Here is a 21170-nt window from a genome sequence, read left to right as displayed (position 1 = left end):
AGTTACATTTTCACTCATTCATTCTGAATGGGTTAAAGATATTTTATGTTGTACCAATATTACATTTTTTTATATTTAATTTAAAGTTGAATTGAAATTTTTGATATATAACCAAATTACAATTATATACTACGAAAAACGTTTTACTAATATGCGATTTCTTCAAGAACTTGGAGGGTCTTCTGGTGAACCTGTTAAACAAAGAGATCAGATGAAATTGCAGAGAAACAAGTTTTGGTGTTGTTATAAGAAACTTACCCATTCTAAATGTTGTGCTGTTATACCAGAGGCATTACCTGAGTATATACTTCCCAATACCTATCAAGATGAGATTTTAAACATCACACACAATGGTCTCACACCAACTCTAATCATCCGTTTGGACAAGCTGGTTTGACAAAATATAGAAAACATTACCTTTGTGACAGTCTCTAGAAACATTCCTGGCCTTACTGGTAATGGTTTTCGTCCTGTGACGCTTCCCTGTGATCGCATCAAGTAGGTTAACAAGTAAGAAAACGGACAATCTTTGGTTGTCTACTCAGAAAAGTCTTCTCTTTTAACAAAAACTGTGTGAGTTGATCATATTTACCCTTCCATTTAATCCACTCGGTTTTCGTCCTTGGGTTGAAGAATCGCCTTCTTTGCTTAGATCATCTGCACCTTCATCTTTCCCTTGCATTACATTCTGGATCATTTGCTGTACAGTGTTTCCAGGTTTCAGAGCTACCAGTTTGCTTAAGAAATTCACCTGTTTGGCGATCATGCGATAAGTCATTTGTATTCCAATGTTTCAATTCACTTCATAAACAAAGCATAATGGGGGTAATAGTTTGTCTCACAAACCTCTGATTCAGGCAGAGTTGTGAAACCTCGGTCATTTCTCTCATCAAGTATACCTCCTCCCATCATATTTCGCGCTTCCTCTCTGATCAAAACAAGCCTCGCTAGTAGTTTTCGATCTGGAATAACTGGCCTTGTTTCCATAGTCTGCAAATCTTTCTCAGACTTGTTAGCAACATTCTCAGACTATCTCGAGCATAAAAAGATATATATTCCGAAACAAACACAATACCTCTAGCAAGTCATCAGCCTGATTAGCTATGTCATTAAGATTTGCTCCGGGTATATGAAGTTTAGTACCGTTCTCACTTTCAAAAGCTCCACCACCTGCGGCCACCCTACGCAACAGCTCATGTCTACTTTCCTTTTTAGGGGTTCTACAGAGTAAACCAATCACCTGGACCTAAATAACAGTAGCACTAACGATTAAATCATGATTTGAAGCTACTGGAAAGTCATGGAAGTAAGAAGAAACTGATGAGAGTATTACTCACATGAGGAGGGCATTTTTTAGTGAGATGAGATAAGACAGTTTCCTTGACGACCTCTAGTAAAGACTTCCTCTGAATCCAAGAACAAAAAGTCAATTTCTTTGGTCAGCCTATGTTACAGAACTCATGGCAAAGGTAACAAGAGTTTTAAAATCCAGAGAATATATGTAAAACAGTCTCCTTGACGACCTCTAGTAAAGACTTCCTCTAAATCCAGAAGAAAAAAATGTCTTTCTTTTATCAGTTTTCCAGTCTATATGTTGCAGAACTAATGGCCAAGATATATCATATATGTAAAATATTGCTACACTACATCGCAAAAGCAATCTGAGTAGCAACTGAATACCAAATCTAAAAATGTTGGTCCTTTGTGTAGCAAATTCAGGTCAATTCTTAGAGGAGATTTCTTTTAAGTATATTCAGAGGGAACATGCAGAATTGCTTTACCTTATCGTCTTGGTCCTTGTCTGCAAGCTGGATCATGTAATCAAGGGCCATCATAAATCCTGACTCCATTTCATCAACTCTTTTTCCTATAACTCCCTGTGCTGCCAATTCTACAGCAACATTCTCAGATGCTTCATTCATCTTCATATCTTCCAACTACAACATCAGAGCAGTTCACATAGCCTATTACAGATCCAAGAATTAACCTTAAGTCCACAAATAACGTGTGAAGATTGTATTTATCATAAACCCATCTGGAAAAAAGTGATGAATAATCCCAGAAAACCACTACGCCTAACGCCTTTAAGGTGTTCGACGAAATGCCAAACTTAGGGAAACAACACAGAAGCAAACCCAGACAAAACATAGCTCAAAAGAAACGTAGACACACGCAAAAGGATCACCATTTATTCAAATAACTAACGAGTAAGTAAACGAAAGCTTAATGCCTATAAGTTGTTCGACGAAATGCCAAGCTTAGAGAAACGAAACAAAAGCAAGTTGAGATGAAGCAAAACCCAAAACACATACGAGGGTAATCATTTCTTCAAGAACGGAGGTGACTTGTTCGCCTCCTTTAAGCAAAGCTTCATACTCAGATGGATCTAACTTATCCTCCACATTAGTTTGATTTTGTTGTTGAGCCCCGTATCTTTCGAACAGTTCTTCATCTGTGTATCCACCTCCAACCTCGTAAGGAGCGCAAAATTGAACCAGACGCTTCAATTTCTGGGTTTGCTTCGGACGGAACGAACAAGATGAGAAAGGTATAGAGCAAATAATCGATGGAATGATTAGAGTTTCTCTAGGAGATGGTGATGGGGTTGAAGAGAAACGAAGATGAATTGACTGTAACATACTTTCGGATTTTGAGATTTTTTTAGGTTTTGGGTTTAAGCAGAGGAAGAAAGATAAAAGAATCGAAGAAGACGACGACGAGGATATTGATAAAATCATAAAAGCAAAATATATAAATTGGAAACAGAAAAAGAAAAACGCCGTCTGTGGGGATCGAACCCACGACCACGTGGTTAAAAGCCACGCGCTCTACCACTGAGCTAAGAAGGCCATGTTGATTAAGTTGTAATATTAATTGTTATTAAACGAAGAATTAGAACAAACCATTCATCATATAAAAATTGAATTGGTTTATCAAGTAAGACTCGGTTATCAATGTTGGTTATCGTATAACACTATTATGAAGGTTTAATCTAGGTAAATGAACTGGCAATACTATACTAGATTAATTGTTTTTTGTTTGGTTAAAGTTGTTAAGCTATAGTTTTAGATCATTAATATTCTAGTATGATACACAAAATCAGGTTTTCAATTATGGAAATCGTCGTAGTTGAGATCAGCAACCATGTGGGATGAAACCCATGGAGGGGTCCAAATGATATAATGGTGTTTTATGATTCTTATTAAGTTCATTGCCTACTTAGAAAAAAAAGTCTGAGTTATCATATTAATCTATATATACCACATAATAAAATTAATCTAAATTCAAGGTAAGACATGTATATAGTTGCTTACCAAATATAATTTAATTTTGTTGAAGTGAGAAAGCCATATATAAAAGTAGGCATGGCTAAGGATTGCTTCATATTGGCTCAATTATTACAAAATCTCACTTTCTTTCTCATTCACTATTGTCTGGCACATGCTTTATTTCCAAATCCTCTTTTAGGTGTAGCTTTATAGTACACTGTAGCAATCAAATATTTTGTTCTTGTTTATAATTTATACACACGTTATCTTATATAATAGCGGTATATACATAGTAACTAAAATATTTTATTAATTTATAGAAGTATTAATATGATGAATAAATTTATTCAATTTTTAGATATATATTTGTTAATTTCTTCAAACAATTTAGTTTAAAATACGATTTGTTAGTTAGAAAAAATATATTATTCTTGGACCAATGACATGTTAAAAAAAAAATTATCACATACTTTACATAATTTTTTTTAATGCAATATGAAGTATTAGAGATGGTCTTCAATAAAAATGTAAATTCATAAGAAAAAATAGCACTAGATTCAGATATTTAGTGAATTGTTAATATATATATATATATATATATTGATGAATATATATAATTATTTATTTATGATATTGATGAAACTATATAATTTCATGCAAAAGGTTATCTAACTAAATTATGTTAATTGTTATTATACTAACGGGAGACTGAAATTCAAAAAAATATTATTGTGGTTATTTAATAATAGATGTTTTACCGTAGTTAATAACTTAGGGTAGAAAATAATAGTTAAAGACTATTTACACTGTTATATTTCATATATAATCTGATCAAATTTTAATCACTCAAAAAACATCATAACTCATAATTCATATGCACTTTGACATGGTTTAATTTGCTAAAATATGGTGGAGTTTGTCATATGTTACATATACTGTATATATGTATATTCTCAAGGCGTTGTAATTGACTAATTTCTCTTGCCATGCTTTTATAAAAAATAATTGACAATAGAATTCCAATTGAATATTAGCTTCAGTACATTAAATAAGAAATTGTTTTTTTTTGGTTGGTCTATTTGCCACTAGAAAATCGATGTTATGTTTCTAGTTACTTTGTATGTACTAACAATGCATCTAGGTTAGTAGGGTTTACGATTGCAATTTTTTTGTTATCTTAGTATCAATTGAATTTAAATATTTAAAGTTTGTAAAATGAAAAAGATAGTTTTTTTTTTAAGTTCGAAAATATAACACTATCATAATCAAAATACTGTATTTTTCTTTGTGTTGTACGTAAAGAAAATATTTTTCAGAAATAAATAAAGAAAAATATTGACAGATAAAAAACTAGAGTTAAAGCAATCTGAATTGTTTCCTGATCACACAAATAATATTTTCTCACTATATATATAAAGGCAGAACGCTCACAAAACAAAAATAAGTAGTGATTTTATGCTTATTCTATAAGCCAAATTGCATTATCAAAGTGTAAAGGTTTGTAAGTCTTCGGAGTTTTTTAATGATTCAAAAAAAAATCATACTAGCCATCTTGTATAAAAACAGTAGCAACACGCTTTAGTTTACTTAATTTAGGGAAGACAATTTTTAATTTCTACATTTAAAATTGAAAATTTTCGATCATGAGTATTTCACTTTACCATAAAATTAATAGTTAGGCTAACACACATAAAAATATTGATTTTAGTTGGGGTATGTAAAAAAAATATATTTATCACACTGAAAAACTTGTGAAGTTTTTTATTAGAAAAATGATCAAGTGAAATCATACTATATATACTTATAAATTATATAAAAATAACTTTAATGCATTGATAATCTATTTTTAATAAACTTTTTTTTTTTGTATTTGTCCATTGCCACCATGATGTTTATGTTTTTGGATACTTTAATTTTTGTAACTAACAATGCATCTAAATATTAGGGTTTACCTTTGCGCACACATATCTATATTATTTAAAGAAGAGTACTAGAAGTAAAATTAATAAGTGTTATGCCGATTGGTAAAATTAATAAGTGTTATCTGCTCACCATTACAAAAATATTACTTGTAGTCCATGTAACAGAGTGTGTTAGAGTTTATATAAATAGTATTATAACAAATATATTATTAGTTTAAAGTAACACGAGTTATATGAGAGGTATTACGCCAGTAATAACCCTGCCTTATCACACTCATACGTGAAACTAAAACTATATATATATATATATATATATATATATTACATTTTCTAATATAAATTAGAAATATATTAAACAATTTTAACTAAGATTTCTCGTGCCTGTATTCAAAATAAGATTGTCTTGCTCGTTTTTCCAGATCTCTTAATTTAGAAGGTACTTTTGTAAACAACTTTCCTCCTGTTTGAGCTACCAATCATGGAGTAATATTTTAATAAATGTGTGGTTGAGAAAAAAAAAACTAGAAATATATTATGAAAAAGCCACAACTACTAGTAAAATATCAAAATTCACATAGTAAAATTTATTTGGACATACAATAAACAACAACGAAGTATATATTCGTAAAATTCCTTATTTTATTTTGAAAACAAGTACAAGTTAAAGTTCTATAATTTAATAACAATTTTTAACATTAAAAATATAAAATTAATAGATACAAAAATAACAGTAAAATTATTTGCCGTACACTGATTACCCCTAGTATATATTATAATAGTGTTAAATATATTTGAGAAAAAATTGAGGTGATTTTTTTCAGAATTGGAACTTTCTTTGTTTAACTTAAAAAAAAAAAAGAAGTTCTCGTGTTCTCTATATAGAGAAAAAAAAATCATAAATATATTTATTTACATTGGTAATATTTTTTGTGTGGTGCATATAGAAATAATTTACTAAAGAGTAACGAAAAAAAAATAGTGACAGATAGAAATTATAAAAAGTCAAAGAAAGTTTGAATTTTTTTTCACTTTGAACTTTTAAATAAATCCACACCTTCAGATGAAATAAACCAAACTAATTAAAACGACCGTTACATACACAGCTCCAACGAGTTAATAGCCGTAACTTCAAAATCCCGTATTTACCCTCTCCACGATCACGAGAAAGGCGTTGAAAGTAAAGGTCAAAACCGTAAATTCATTAAAATCTCAAAACGACAAACACGGCCCCTCACAGGTCACAGTTTTATTGCCCACACCAAAATAAAATAAAAAAGTTGATTGCGAAATTTCAAAAAAACGCAAAAAAGACTCAAAGGGGTATTTTCGTCATTAATTTGAATTTTCCCTTTCTCTTCTTCTTCTTCTTCTTCTTCTTCACTGCCAGCTCTGCTTCAGAGCTTCTTCTTCTTCTTCACGTACGCTTCAGAGATCGATCAGAGTAAAGAGAAACAAAAAAATGTCAGGATTCGTCGGGATTTTAGTATCGGATCCATGGTTACAGAACCAATTCACACAAGTAGAGCTTCGGAGTTTGAAATCTCACGTACGTATACGTTTAATTTTTGTTCTCTCAATTTTTTTTTTTTTTGTTTCCGATCTGATTCTTCCGATCTCCATAGTTCACGAGCATGAGGAGAGAGAGTGGTAAGCTTATAGTATCAGACCTCGCGTCAAGGATGGGGAAATCAAAACTAGTCGGAGATCAAAACTTAAGCGACGAAGAGAGATCAACGCTGATCCAAAATTTTCATCCCAATTTGAACGATGAAGTCGATTTCGAGTTTTACCTAAGAGTCAGTTTCAAAAACTCTACAGATCTCTTTTGTGTTTCCATGGTGATTTGAATTTTAAATCGCTAATTTTTGTTTATTTATTGTAGATTTATTTGAATCTTCAAGCGCATGTGAACGCTATAATAGGAAGCGGTGTGAAGAACTCGTCTTCTGCGTTTCTTAAAGCAGCTACGACGACTCTATTGCATACGATTAGTGATTCTGAGAAGTCTTCTTATGTTGCTCATATTAATAATTATTTATCTGGAGATGAGTTTTTAAATAAGTATTTACCGATTAATCCGTCTTCGAATGATCTATTCGAAGTTGCGAAAGATGGTGTTTTGCTTTGGTAGGTTTCTTAGTTTAGATTCTATGATTCTTGAAATGTTTTAACTTTGATGATGATTGGGTTTTGTTTTCTGATGTGATGTAGTAAGCTTATAAATGTGGCTGTTCCTGGAACGATTGATGAACGAGCGATTAATACTAAGAGTATGCTTAATCCATGGGAGAGAAATGAAAATCATACGCTTTGTTTAAACTCTGCCAAGGCTATTGGGTGTACTGTTGTTAATATTGGAACTCAAGATATTATTGAAGGAAGGGTAATGTTGAATCTGTAACTCTTAACTCTTAACTTTTAAGTCTATCATTAGTTGTTTTAGTATCTTGAAATATTGGTGATGGTTATGACTAAGACTTCTCTGTTTCTTTAATTTCAGCGTCATCTTGTGCTCGGTGTGATTTCTCAAATCATTAAGGTGAGGCTGTAATGCTACTACTGGTATATGTTTGTTTTTTGATATGGTGAATGTGTTATTAATCTTTGTTGTGAATGTTTTGTGTAGATACAATTACTAGCAGATCTTAACTTGAAGAAAACTCCCCAGTTGGTGGAATTGGTTGGTGATAGCAAGGTAAATACAACTCACTCATTGTCTTGATACCTGTTGTACAAAAGAAATGTCCAAAGACAATTTTCTTTTGTGAAAAGAAATTGACTTTGTTTCAACTTTTGTGATTAACAGGATGTGGAAGAGCTGATGAGTTTACCACCTGAGAAGATCTTATTGAGATGGATGAATTTTCAGTTGAAAAAATCTGAATACAAGAAAACGGTCACAAACTTCTCCTCTGATGTAAAGGTATTCATAGGCTGATGTCAAGTTATGAGTTCTTAAGTGGTTGGTTTAACCAAAATTTTCTATGTTCTATAGACTCTTTTATATGGCTGATGATATGGTTTTCTGCAGGATGCGGAAGCTTACACTAATTTACTGAATGTCCTAGCACCAGAGCACAAGAATCCATCACATTTTGCAGTTAAAAGCTCATTTGAGAGAGCAAAACTTGTTCTCGAACATGCAGACAGAATGGGATGTAGGAGATACTTGACGGCTAAGGATATTGTTGAAGGTTCCCCAAATCTTAATCTTGCTTTTGTGGCACATATATTCCAGCACAGGTGAAAGATACACTTCAAACATGATAGGAAACATCTTTAGTGTTGGTCTAACAGATTAGAACTATGTTTTTATTTCCACGCAGGAACGGTCTTTCAACACAAACAAAACAGATATCTTTTCTGGAAAATCTAGCTGATGACACCCAAATTTCAAGAGAAGAAAAAGCATTCCGCTTTTGGATTAACAGCTTTGATAGTTTGCTATACATAAACAACGTGTTTGAAGATCTCAGAGATGGGTTAGTATTTCAGCATTGAGTATAAGAAATGGTTAATAGAGTGTGGAATGTATATCTAACACCGAGTTACGTGTTCTTCAACAGGTGGATACTATTGCAGACACTAGACAAGGTGTCTCCAGGCATTGTTAATTGGAAAGTAGCAAGCAAGCCTCCCATTAAATTGCCATTCAAGAAAGTAGAAAACTGTAACCAGGTTGTGAAACTAGGGAAGCAGCTCAAGTTCTCTCTGGTTAACATCGCTGGAAACGATATTGTGCAAGGAAACAAGAAACTCATACTAGGTAAGTTTTCCAATTCTATGATTTATGTGTTTCTATGAACCAAATTAATTATAATGATGTCTTCTTAAACCTCTTCCAGCATACTTATGGCAATTGATGAGATACAACATCCTGCAACTTCTTAAGAACTTGAGATTCCACTCCAACGGCAAAGAAATAACAGACGTTGATATATTGGAATGGGCAAATGCTAAAGTGAGAAACAATGGATGCAAAACACGCATGTACAGTTTCAGGGTAAGTAACTCTCCTGCCTTTTGCTTTGTCGGGTTTGTCTATCGAACCAGACACGAGTGAGTAAACGAATGATGTCTGAATTTGACAGGACAAGAGCTTAGCCGATGGGATCTTTTTCTTGGAGCTGCTGAGTTCAGTGCAGCCAAGATCCGTAAACTGGAGTCTTGTTACAAACGGAGTAACTGGTAATGAACTGTTAATATATACTAATCTGTTTCTTTGTTTGTTTCTGTTTGAACATTATAAGTTAATAAGGACAACACTTGCTTAAAATATACAGATGAAGAGAAAAAGATGAATGCAACGTACGTGATTAGCATAGCAAGGAAACTTGGTTGCTCCATATTTTTACTCCCTGAAGACATAATTGAGGTACACATTAAAACCTAATCAACTTAACAATTATCAAAAGATTTGTATATTTATGTGTGTGAAAAATTATTATGAACAGGTGAATCAGAAGATGATGCTTACATTGACGGCGAGTATAATGCATTGGACTCTCAAAGAACCGCTTCATCTTAATAAGCCTACAGGATCTCCTGATAACCACTGTGGAAGTCTACTCGACGATTCTACTTCTGATTCCTCCATAGAATAGATTTTACGGTGAAACTATATAAATCTTCTTAAGAGTTTTACATGTGATGTTATTAATTATGGTGCTCATTCGTATTTTTTATATTTATTTTTGGGTGTAAAAAACAATATTAAAAATTTGAAATGTCATCGGCGAATATTGACATACATCCCAATTTAACTACGAGATAATACATTATCTCGTGTTACAGGTTGAATATTTATTTTATACAAAATTTTGTATATGTTAAAATCCAAACCCAATTATATATCCAATTTAAAGTATCCAATGGTTAAAATCGGGTTATTTTTTTAATTTTGACCTACTCTATATTCAATTTTGTACTTCTCTTTTACTAATGTAGAGATTAACCCGACCTAAAATATTATTTTGTACTTTTCTTTTACTAATATAGGGATGTGTGTTAAGTAGTAAAATTTATATTACTTAAAATTTTTTTTATATAATGCTATTAACTATACCACTTTTTGTAATTAATTTTACTTTTATTTTTTATTTTTATGTAAGAACAATATTAAAATCATTGGTAAAGAAAAAATTAAACTGAAATGTCACCTAAAAATATAATCAATTCAACGGCAATATGATTCATTTTGGTGTTTAGCTACTGGTAACTCAACATGTTGAATTTCATCCATCCATAGAAATGGAAAGGGTATGGATGCCCGGAATTCGAGTTCCATGACATAGACGACCTAACCCAACTTTGATTTACAACGAAAATGAAATATCCGTTATTTGTTAAAGGAGGGTAATCATTATAACAATGTTTTTCTAATCATCTTTAATCCAGAAAACATGTAATTTATCCACTATTTATAAGTTGTTTATATAATGTATGATGTAATAATTATTTTCCGAAAACTCTAGTGTAATAACTTTCTATTTCTGATTTGATATAAATACAGAAAATTAGAAGGAAAAACAAAAGAAATAGAAAGAAAAAACTAAGCAAAACATATTTTTGTTTTAATTTTATTTGCATTTCTACAATTTATGTGATTTATGTGATAATAGACCTAAGATTTTGATCTAAATTTGTTAGTTATATTTAAGTAAGCATATGGTGAAGTAAATCATATCTATAATACTCATATTCAAAAACAAGAATGTCTCACACTCACAAAGTTACAAGTCACAAATCTCTTCAACTCACTTTATACTTCTTTTATCGAAAAAACTAAACTTTAGACTTTAATTGAGCAGATCATGTTACCTATTTTGAATATGATTAACGTTTAGGGTGCAGAATGTTGACTCTTTCAAGTCTTAACTCTTAAGCTTTACTTTTAAAACACTCAAATTGTAAAATTCAAATTAAAAGGTGTGGGAGACTGGGAGGGGGTTAAATTGACACTTTTCCTAAAGTTTTTGGGCAATTTTATAAAATCTCTGAAATTTGTGGAGAAGTAGGACCAACAAAGTATGTTCTCTTTTGGCGCCTCTGCTGACTACTGTAATCGCGTTCAGACACGGTTTAAAGCTTTCTTCCAATCTCTGCACATGGTTTTCTCCAGTTTCACTCACTGCTCGACTCACAGAGAGAGTGAGTGATCCAATGCGGTACTGTCCCCTGCACTTATGGTGCATATCAGTGGTCGTTTTCTTGTCGGTCACCGGAACCCTAGCCGCCGACCCTTATGTCTTCTTCGATTGGACTGTCTCTTACCTCACTGCTTCTCCTCTCGGCACTCGTCAACAGGTTTCAGTTTTCTATAGTTATCATCTCATTCCAATTCGAAAGTTTCAATTTGTATGATTCCAAATTTGGAAAGTTTCGATTTTTAAGATTCCCATTTAAAAAGTTTCGATTTTTAAGATTCCCATTTGAAAAGTTTCGATTTTTGAGATCTCGTGTGTTTTGGGTTGTTGCTTGTGTATTCGATTTCAAGGTAATTGGGATAAATGGGCAGTTCCCTGGACCAGTTCTAAACGTGACTACGAATTGGAATGTTGTTATGAATGTGAAGAATAATCTTGATGAGCCATTGCTTCTTACATGGTCGGTAATGAAGTCTTTTCTTCTGATCTATTCTAAAGTATCTATATGATTTTGATTTGGTCTAAAACTATGTTAGTGGTTTGTAGGAATGGAATACAACAAAGGAAAAACTCATGGCAAGATGGTGTTTTAGGAACTAATTGTCCAATTCCTGCTGGTTGGAATTGGACTTATGAGTTTCAAGTTAAAGATCAGATTGGGAGTTTCTTTTATTTTCCATCTATAAATTTTCAGAGAGCTTCAGGTGGGTATGGAGGGATTATTATCAATAATCGAGATATCATTCCGGTTCCTTTTGCTCGTCCGGATGGTGATGTTACTCTCTTTATCAGTGATTGGTATACTAAGAGCCATAAGGTTTAGAAGCCATAACCTTTCTTTAGTATTACTGTCTTGTCTCTTTTGCTATGCTTAACATCTCAAACATTTTTTTGTGGAATCAGAAGCTGAGGAAGGATGTTGAGGGTAAGAAAGGCCTTGGAACTCCAGATGGTATTCTCATCAATGGTTTTGGACCATTTCCTTACACTCGCGAGCTTGCTTCGAATGGGATTCCTTTTGGGACTATAAACGTTGAACCAGGTATCCTTGAAAAGTATTCCTTTTTGTTAATTCTTGATTTGGTTTATAGTTTGAGGCTTCTCCTGCTCTGACCACGTTTATGTCTTCATTGTTACTAGGAAAAACATACCGTTTTCGTGTTCACAACTCTGGGATTGCGACCAGCTTGAATTTCAGAATACAGAATCATAACTTATTTCTTGTTGAGACGGAAGGGTCTTACACAGTTCAGCAGAATTATACGAACATGGATATTCATGTGGGTCAATCTTTTTCATTTTTGGTCACTATGGATCAATCTGGTAGTAATGACTACTACATTGTTGCCAGCCCAAGGTTTGCTACATCTGTCAAAACTAGTGGAGTCGCTATTTTGCGCTACTCTAGTTCCCAAGGACCAGCTTTAGGTCCACTCCCTGATCCTCCTGTTGAGTTGGACGCATCTTTCTCAATGAACCAAGCTCGATCTTTAAGGTTGTTAACAACAATGTATAATTATGTTTCATACTAGGAAATATCTTGGCAGAATGTATTTTGTAGTAAGCATAATCTGGAACTCCTTTTTAAAAATGCAATTTTACTTGTTGCTGATGGAATGGCTAATAGGTTGAATCTCTCGGCTGGGGCTGCCCGCCCAAACCCTCAGGGGTCTTTCAAATATGGCCAGATCACAGTAACTGATGTGTATGTAATTGTCAACCGACCACCAGAGATGATAGAGGGACGATGGCGTGCCACTCTTAATGGTATATCGTATTTACCTCCTTCAACACCCCTAAAGCTTGCTCAGCAATACAACATCTCAGGGGTATACAAGTTGGATTTCCCAAAAAGACCGATGAATAGGCATCCCAGGGTTGATACCTCTGTCATAAACGGCACATTCAAGGGATTCGTGGAAATCATATTTCAGAATAGTGACACCACTGTTAAGAGCTACCACTTGGATGGTTATGCATTTTTTGTTGTTGGGTAAGGTTGCATTAGTTATATTACATCCACTTATATGATCAGTCATTGAAAGATAATGGACAATGTGATTGTAAGATTAAAGAATGATGTTTGTCTTGAAGGATGGACTTTGGTCTGTGGACAGAAAATAGCAGAAGTATATACAACAAGGGGGATGCGGTTGCTCGATCTACTACGCAGGTTTTATGACCTGAAACTGAAATGTTACATCTGTTTTCTATGTAATTCTAAACAGCTAGTTTGTTTACAGGTGTATCCTGGTGCATGGACGGCCATCTTGGTTTCTTTGGACAATGCTGGCATGTGGAACCTTCGAATAGACAATCTCGCCTCATGGTATCTAGGCCAAGAAGTATACTTGAGTGTGGTTAATCCAGAGATTGACATGGACTCATCTGAGAATTCCGTTCCTGGAAACTCCATATATTGTGGTCGGCTCTCACCATTACAAAAGTAAGGTTTGCAGAATGTAATTAGTGCTTGCCGGAGACAGTTTAATTGGAGTTTTTTTGGTTTCTTTTTCTAGAAATCTCATGTCACATGTAGTTAATGGAGATAAACTTGTTGCATTGACATGTGTCTTGGTTTTTTTGCAGAGATCAAGCTCAGAGGGTACATTTCTCGGGATCACCGCGATCCATATTTGTGACAAACAGTGGGTTTCTCCTCGTTCTTTTTGCAATCTTGGTCAATAGTTTAGCAAGATGACAGATTCTGAGCTTCGCAGGACTGATTGTAGCAAAACGGCAATGCCACTTATTTCATTTTAGAAGTTGGGAGCGTTTGGTGTAACAGTAGAAACTTGAAGATCACAGATGATGTGCTTCTTGTTTATGCATAGAGTTTTATTCAGCCATCATCATAATGTTATGCCGTAAGGCTTGCATTGAAATATAACATTATTATTAGATGAACTTGGTGAGAAGACAGCATCATGTTTGTAATACTAAGAAGATTATTAATTCTACCGCTTATGTACCATTGGAAATAATAATTTTGGCCACTGAATATTATACATGGATCACTCCATAAAAGAGTGAAAGATCAAGATGGAGTTATATTATCCTTGCAAGCATATCCAAAATGTTAAATACTAATCTCTCTTTCTTTCTCAGTAAGTAGATACTTATTACTTTCCAATAGAGCACCATAACTAAGTTATCTTAAGATACCATTATCAAGTATTCACCATACGACCTTAACCCGGTTTGGCTACCTTGACTGGTGATTGTTTAGAGTTGAAACCAAACTGAAGTTAACAACGAGTGCATGGTGGGTCAAATGAGAATTATTAGTTTCATAGTTTATGTTTCAAAACTGGAAAACAAGAAAACACTACATTTACACAAGTCAACTCAAGTTACTGTAATAAAATTGAATACACAAAACTTTAACACATGAGTTACATGTTGAGACAAGATTTAAAGCTGATGTTACTCTTTGTTTCCTAATCCTATAAATTCTAAGTTTCTTCCAATATCAAAAACCATCCCAAGCATCTAAGTAAAAAAACAAAACAAAGAGCAGAAAAGGTAGAGAAAGAATTAACAAGAAAGATGGCAAGCAAAACTGTTGTCTCAATCTTCTTAATCCTTTCCCTTTGTGCTGCCACTTTTGCCACTCAAGGAGTCGCTCATACACAAACGCCACCAACGGTTCCAGGATTCTTCCTACCAGGTTCACCTATTGATCTTGTAAAATGTTGGTCGTCTCTCTTCAGCGTGGAAGGATGTGTGCTCGAAATCTCCAAATCAATTTTCTCCGGAAAATTCGAAAATGTTCAAGCCGCATGTTGCAAAGCGTTTTCGACCTTGGATGCTAACTGCTGGCCTCATATGTTTCCATTGAATCCTTTCTTCCCTCCTCTCCTCAAGGATACATGCGCTCACATTGTCCCTGGCTCCCCTACACACACTTAAGAGCAAGAATGATTGATGGTCTACACTTTTTCAATTAGTCGTTAGCTCCAAAATCCAAAATAGTTAAATGTTAAACTTTTGTTAGCAAAATCAAAATGTGAATGCTCATCTTAGGTGAGCTCTCTATAGGTTTTCAATAAAGTAAAAGTTTTAATCAAAATTTCCATTTAAAAGCTTCCTTATTTATCACTCTTATTCACCAATTTGGAACATAAACTCATTTTGCTCTCATATAACTCAAGAAGATGATTCTTACTTACTTACTTAGGTGGAAATGTGACAAAGCACTAATTACACATAAATAGAACTAAAAGTGTCCACTTTGCTAATTAAAGAGTTTTTTGATACGATACAAAAAAAAGTTGTAATTTTGACGGTTGACTTTTGAAAGTTGAAATCTTTACGATACCAAAACCTCTCCAATGGTTTCCATTGTCTTTCAATCACCAACCTTTTTAACACCCAAGAAGAACTACCCATTTTCATCTCCGACCTCTACTCGGAGGACCCGACATGGAGCTTCTCCATTACTTCGTGTTACAGCTTCTCGCAGCTCCTACGATGTAGTCGTTGTTGGTGGTGGGATCATCGGACTAACCATAGCCCGTCAGTTCCTTACCGGGTCGGATCTATCCGTTGCCGTTGTTGATAAAGCCGTCCCTTGCTCTGGTGCCACTGGTGCCGGTAACAAATTTGATCTGAAATCACATTACCCTCTTGGATTTTGCAAATAAAGTTGGACTCTTGAAGTGAATTGAGTTGACTTAACTTGAAATTTGTGGTTTTTGGAATTCAGGGCAGGGGTATATATGGATGACACACAAGAAACCAGGCAGTGATGTATGGGACTTGACCTTGAGGAGTCATCAACTTTGGCATAACCTTGCAGAGAGCTTAATCGATGAAGGTCTTGATCCTGAAGAGTTGCTTGGTTGGAAAAAGACAGGTTTTTTTATGAATACCCACTTCGTATTTGTTTAAGATTTAGTGAATTTGGAGCTCTTTGGCTCACTTTGTTTATCTAATGACATTGCCTTGATTCTTATATAGTTCCCTAGCCAATTGGGTTCTATACACTATTAGTTTGGTTCTTTTGGCAGTGTTATTTTCATCGTGTTCAACAAAATGGTTATAGTCTTGTAGATGTTATAATTTAGTGTATTGGTGTCATCTGCAGGAAGTTTACTAATAGGAAGGACCTCTGAGGAATGTGTTGCTCTGAAACGAAAGGTTCATGAGCTATCTGAAGCTGGGTTAAGAACTGAATATTTGTCTGGTGCTGATTTGTTTTTAAAAGAGCCTTCGGTTCTTGTGGATGATGATTCCGGGGCTGCATTCCTTCCCGATGATTCGCAGTTGGATGCTCATCGTGCGGTTGCTTATATTGAGAAGGTTGCTAGTTTTTCCTGGATAGTTGAATGTCTCATGTGACTCTTTGCTTTGTGGTTAACTGTTTTGTTTGAGTTATTCAGGGAAACAGAGAGTTTGCAACAGAAGGAAGATATGCTGAGTTCTATCATGAACCTGTTACAGGTTTAATAAGGTTGCTTATCTTCTTTTTAGCTGAATCGGAACTCTTCTGAACCAGAAATACAAAAGCTTTCTGTAATCTAGGGACCAATGTGAAATAAATATTCATAACTGTATGAGATATTTGTGTCTAGTTTACCGTCACAACATCCTAATTTTGGTACCTTAAGAGGCTGGCTTCATTGTATATTTGATTCAGGTCTGAGGGGCATGGTACGGAGGTTACAGGTGTTAAGACTTCTAAACGCAACTTGTATGGTAAGAAGGCTACTATAGTAGCTGCTGGTTGCTGGAGTGGAACTCTCATGCATGAATTGCTTAAAGACTGCAACATTTCGCTGGACGTTCCTGTGAAGCCAAGAAAGGTTTGAACTCTTGTCTGATTGCTCATTCTTCCATTTCATTTACCCCCGTTATCAATCTCGAGAAAATGCCATCCAAGAGGTCTAGAAATTCTGGAAAGCTGAGTTCTTGAAAGTTATTGTTTATGAGTAACAACTATACTTTTGTTTTTCGAATTAATTCGCTGCAAGCTTCCAGAATATGCAAACTCTGAAAATATACTACTTTTTGATTATCCATCTTATTACTTTGCAGGGGCATCTACTTGTGGTAGAGAATTTTGTCTCGTTCCATTTAAATCATGGGGTAATGGAGGCTGGTTATGCGAATCATCAAAGTGCTTCACTTTCAGGATTGGATGTCGATGAACGAATGCTATCTATTTCGATGACAGCCACAATGGATACAACAGGAAACCTTATTCTTGGTAATTTTTAATATCATGAGTTTATGTCCACCACTTGACTCCTGAACCATGTTCTTCTTATCTTGTATGCTAAAAATGTATACCAGTTACACATGATATGCATCTCTAATTTCAGGGAGCAGCCGTGAATTTGTTGGGTTCGACACTGAAGCTGATGAGTTTATCATCCGGTGCATATGGGAGCGTGCAGCAGAATTCTTTCCCAAGTTACGAGATATTTCGCTCGAAGATTTCATCCGTAACAGGAAAGTGAGAGTAGGGTTGCGCCCTTACAGTAAGTCTCTTGTTTCTAATGCGTCATAGATACTTGAAACCGGTGTTTGGAATGATCACAAAACCTGAACGAATGTGTCTTTGAACTGATGGTAGTGCCTGATGGGAAGCCAGTAATAGGATCTGTGCCTGGATTACAAAACTTGTACTTGGCAGCTGGGCATGAAGGAGGAGGACTTTCCATGGTAAGTAAAGATTCATGCTTATAATGTTCTAAAACCTTACTTAAAAACATTATCATGATTATTGGTTTCTTGAAATTGTTTAGGCTCTAGGAACAGCAGAAATGGTATTGGACATGGTACTGGGGAAACCGTCACAGGTAGCTAGTTCAACGTTTGGGGTTAAAGGACGCTGTTGTTGAGAAAAATAGACGTAGTTCGGTTTAGTTAAGGGACTGAATCCTCTTGAGCATTGTTGTTGATGGAATGGATTCTCAAAAGGGAGTTCGGTGTCTAAATCTTTTGAGGAATGTTTGTCTTAGGCATCCTTGTCTATGGTCTAGTATCGTTTTGTTTTCTATCATTCTATGTTTATTTATAATCTTGCGTTTGGAGTATTACTAGACAATGATGATGATTATTACCACCGTTTGCGTTTTGTATGCTAATAATGCTTAGAAGCCATTACCATTTCCTGCAATCTGCATGTTAGTTATGCTCCAAAATACATGGATGAGCCAAATTCTGAGTAAATATACAAAAAAATATACAGAAACTTATCTAATATCGACTAGGATTGCTCCCTTGAGTATATGAAGTAGTTTTTACCCATCTGCAAAAGTCAATCAAAATCTTGGTCTAGGAGGGTAGAAGCCTAAAGTTATATTATTCATGGTATCTAAGCAAAAAAAGTTCTTTGATAGCTGGACATAACATACCTAAAACTTCTTATAAGGTGCTTTGAACAAAATCAATCATCAAAGGTGCTTCGGAATTGTATATTTAAAGAAAACAAGCTAAGAAAAATTATACAGTCACATACTCAGTTCTCATATCAACCAAACCTTAAATTGTAAGCCTTGAGAAACCTGAGATGCTAACAAAGAAATATATCCGATATAAAGAGTATAATGGTATCCCTAAATATAAGAAAAGAATCACAAAAGACATTAAGGTTCAGGTTTAGATTAGGAAGATGCAAGTAACTTACTAAAATCAAACGCAGCCAACAAGTATTAAAGATTGGAAATCGAAAAAAGAAGGGCGTACCTGAGAAAGAAGCAGAGCTTTGCACAAAAATCCTAGAATGTTTCTGTACACCGCAAAAGCCATCTTCTTCTAAGGCATAAGACAAAGCTTAAAGCATGCTCTGCTTGAAAATATCAAAGAGTCAGTACTTTAATAGAAAATAAGTATTTTTGTATAGTAACGTTTGGTTTTGTAGAAGACATGACCTAGCTAGTAACCCTTTAGCTTCCCTTATAAATCCTGCAATTTCAATACAACTTTGTAGTTTCATTAACAGGTCTAGGAATCACAATCTGCATCATAACTATGATAAAGAGATAAAATCACAATCTGCATCATCACAGACCAAAATTTGCAGAATCTCTAGGTAAAGAATCAAACACAAACGTAAAGCTTCAGAATACTGCAAAAGTTAAAATTAAAACAAAGAGAGAACATTACAGAGGCGCCCTCCTTGAGAGATCTTAAAATCGTTTGGTAGTCATTCCACTGATCTGCAATCTACATTATCCATCAAATTTTACAAAATCTTAGTCCAAGATAGAAGTCTAAAGCTATACTTCATAGTATCTAAAACAAAAGGAATCAAGTTAGTTGATAGCTGAACATAACATACATAAAACTTCTTATAAGGAGCTTAACAAAAATCAATCACCTAAAGTGCTTAAAACAAAATTAATCATCTAAGCATAACAATTCATCTGCACAGCTTAGCTTCAAAGGTTATACAAACTTAACTAAAACAAGTGTTATGCAGAATCATCATCCATGAAAACCTTAGTCTGGATAGAAGCCTAAAGCTATGCTTCGAAGTATCTGAAACAAAAGGAATAGAGATATTTGATAAGAGAACATAACTTCCTATAATGAGTATAAACCAAAATCAATCTTCTAATATGCTTCAGAACTATACAGTTAAACAAAACAATTAGTTGGAACAACTTACCTTCAAGAGTTCAAATAACAGTAAGAAAATAGACTATAATAAATAGAGAAAGCCTCTCCCTGAGATATCTTAAAATACTTTGGTAGCCATTCCACTGATCTGCAATCTGCATTATCCATAAAATTTTACAAAATTATCATCCAATCAAAATCTTAGTCAAGTTATTTGATAGCTAAACATAACATACATAAAAACTTCTTATAAGGAGCTTAACAAAATTAACAAAATAGCTAACCATAACAATTCATCCGCACACAACTTAGATTCAGAATTAAACGTGAAATGAACTCATGCCACCTACAAACAAACATCAAACGCAGCCAACAAATTATAGAGATTGGAAATCAAAACAGAAGGGTGTGCTTGGGAAAGGAACCAAAGTTTTGCTTTTCTGAAGCATATAATTATGCTCTGCTTGAAAAGACCAAAGGCTCAATACTTCGATAGAAAATAAGTGTTTTTATGTATAATAAATAACCTTTGATTTTGTTGAAGACATGACCAAGTAACCCTTTAGCTTCCCTTTGAATCCTGCAATTTCAATACACCTTTACAATTTCAGTCTGCATCATTCTACAATACCTCAATCTGTAGCTAAAGAATCAAACACACATGACACATGTAAAGCTTCAGAATACTGCTCCTCCTTATTCTAAATCTTACAATACAGCTTCGACATTGTTATAAAAGCAGTCAAGAGATCTTACAATGATTTAGAAGCCATTCCCATGTTCTGCATATCTGCATCCCACAAAAACGCATGTAAGCTTTGTTCGAAATACAAGGATGGACAAAATTTAGAAGAGTAAAATTAAGTAAAAGATATAGAAACTGATCTAATAGGATCGATCCCTTGCAAGCAAACACTAGTTTTATCCATCTGCATAAGCATCATCCATAAAACTATGTCAAGATTTGCAAAATCATCATCCATTAAAAACTCAGTCCATGATAGCTGAACATAACATACATACAACTTGGTAGAGTTAATACTTGGTACAGTTAACATTCAAGAAACAAGTTCATACCAGCTTCAAGAACTCGAAAATTCCAATTCAAAAGTTGGGATAAACAAAACTTGAAACTGAAACAAAAACGATTGTACCAACCATAGCGAGATAGTAACAACAAAATTAATCCGATACAAGGAGGAGCGAGTAATAAAATATATCCCTCAAAGCTGAACTCCAGCTTGTCCTCGTTCTTTACTGTG

At 34.2% G+C, this 21170-nt stretch overlaps 5 protein-coding genes and 1 non-coding gene across 9 annotated transcripts; 4 read left to right on the top strand and 2 right to left on the bottom strand.

Moving 5' to 3' along the window:
* On the bottom strand, positions 1 to 2715 carry LOC17875746 (protein PEP-RELATED DEVELOPMENT ARRESTED 1, chloroplastic). Its single transcript, XM_006280442.2, has 9 exons — positions 2313 to 2715; positions 1782 to 1937; positions 1338 to 1406; positions 1076 to 1246; positions 847 to 990; positions 593 to 751; positions 418 to 483; positions 259 to 318; positions 1 to 191 (listed from the first exon to the last, which is right to left on the bottom strand). The coding sequence occupies exons 1-9, from the start codon at positions 2637 to 2639 to the stop codon at positions 147 to 149; spliced, it is 1197 nt and encodes a 398-aa protein (XP_006280504.2). The 5' UTR covers positions 2640 to 2715; the 3' UTR covers positions 1 to 146.
* Positions 2716 to 2777: 62 nt separating this feature from the next.
* TRNAK-UUU lies at positions 2778 to 2849 on the bottom strand. Its single transcript has one exon. It is a non-coding gene; the product is annotated as a tRNA-Lys (tRNA).
* Positions 2850 to 6598: 3749 nt separating this feature from the next.
* Positions 6599 to 9943, top strand: LOC17875294 (fimbrin-2). Its single transcript, XM_006280088.2, has 14 exons — positions 6599 to 6737; positions 6814 to 6987; positions 7074 to 7318; positions 7403 to 7574; positions 7692 to 7730; positions 7818 to 7886; positions 7998 to 8114; positions 8223 to 8434; positions 8518 to 8673; positions 8758 to 8957; positions 9037 to 9194; positions 9283 to 9379; positions 9475 to 9566; positions 9646 to 9943. Exons 1-14 carry the CDS (start codon positions 6651 to 6653, stop codon positions 9793 to 9795), a joined length of 1968 nt encoding a protein of 655 aa, XP_006280150.1. The 5' UTR covers positions 6599 to 6650; the 3' UTR covers positions 9796 to 9943.
* A 1323-nt stretch (positions 9944 to 11266) lies between these two features.
* Positions 11267 to 14338, top strand: LOC17876962 (monocopper oxidase-like protein SKU5). 4 transcript variants are annotated; one of them, XM_023783096.1, is made up of 10 exons: positions 11267 to 11497; positions 11688 to 11797; positions 11884 to 12154; positions 12241 to 12379; positions 12478 to 12832; positions 12965 to 13330; positions 13432 to 13510; positions 13581 to 13783; positions 13927 to 13985; positions 14070 to 14338. In XM_023783096.1, the coding sequence occupies exons 1-10, from the start codon at positions 11354 to 11356 to the stop codon at positions 14120 to 14122; spliced, it is 1779 nt and encodes a 592-aa protein (XP_023638864.1). In that variant the 5' UTR covers positions 11267 to 11353; the 3' UTR covers positions 14123 to 14338. The 4 variants fall into 4 exon arrangements, with proteins under 4 accessions (XP_023638864.1, XP_023638856.1, XP_023638861.1 ...); XM_023783088.1 differs by having other exon boundaries at positions 14058 to 14338; XM_023783093.1 differs by having other exon boundaries at positions 13927 to 14338.
* A 548-nt stretch (positions 14339 to 14886) lies between these two features.
* On the top strand, positions 14887 to 15249 carry LOC17876991. The gene has a single exon (XM_006282141.1). The coding sequence runs from the start codon at positions 14887 to 14889 to the stop codon at positions 15247 to 15249; it is 363 nt and encodes a 120-aa protein (XP_006282203.1).
* Positions 15250 to 15610: 361 nt separating this feature from the next.
* Positions 15611 to 18447, top strand: LOC17875894 (glycine oxidase). Its single transcript, XM_006280374.2, has 9 exons — positions 15611 to 15933; positions 16046 to 16195; positions 16427 to 16641; positions 16722 to 16792; positions 16979 to 17144; positions 17377 to 17548; positions 17664 to 17822; positions 17918 to 18006; positions 18090 to 18447. The coding sequence occupies exons 1-9, from the start codon at positions 15672 to 15674 to the stop codon at positions 18183 to 18185; spliced, it is 1380 nt and encodes a 459-aa protein (XP_006280436.1). The 5' UTR covers positions 15611 to 15671; the 3' UTR covers positions 18186 to 18447.
* Positions 18448 to 21170: the final 2723 nt, after the last annotated feature.

This window comes from Capsella rubella, unplaced genomic scaffold (assembly GCF_000375325.1).
Source record: "Capsella rubella cultivar Monte Gargano unplaced genomic scaffold, Caprub1_0 scaffold_8, whole genome shotgun sequence".
In the NCBI taxonomy this organism is placed as follows: Eukaryota; Viridiplantae; Streptophyta; class Magnoliopsida; order Brassicales; family Brassicaceae; genus Capsella; species Capsella rubella.
The sequence above is the reverse complement of the archived record's forward strand: the minus strand, read 5'-3'. Positions and strand labels throughout refer to the sequence as shown.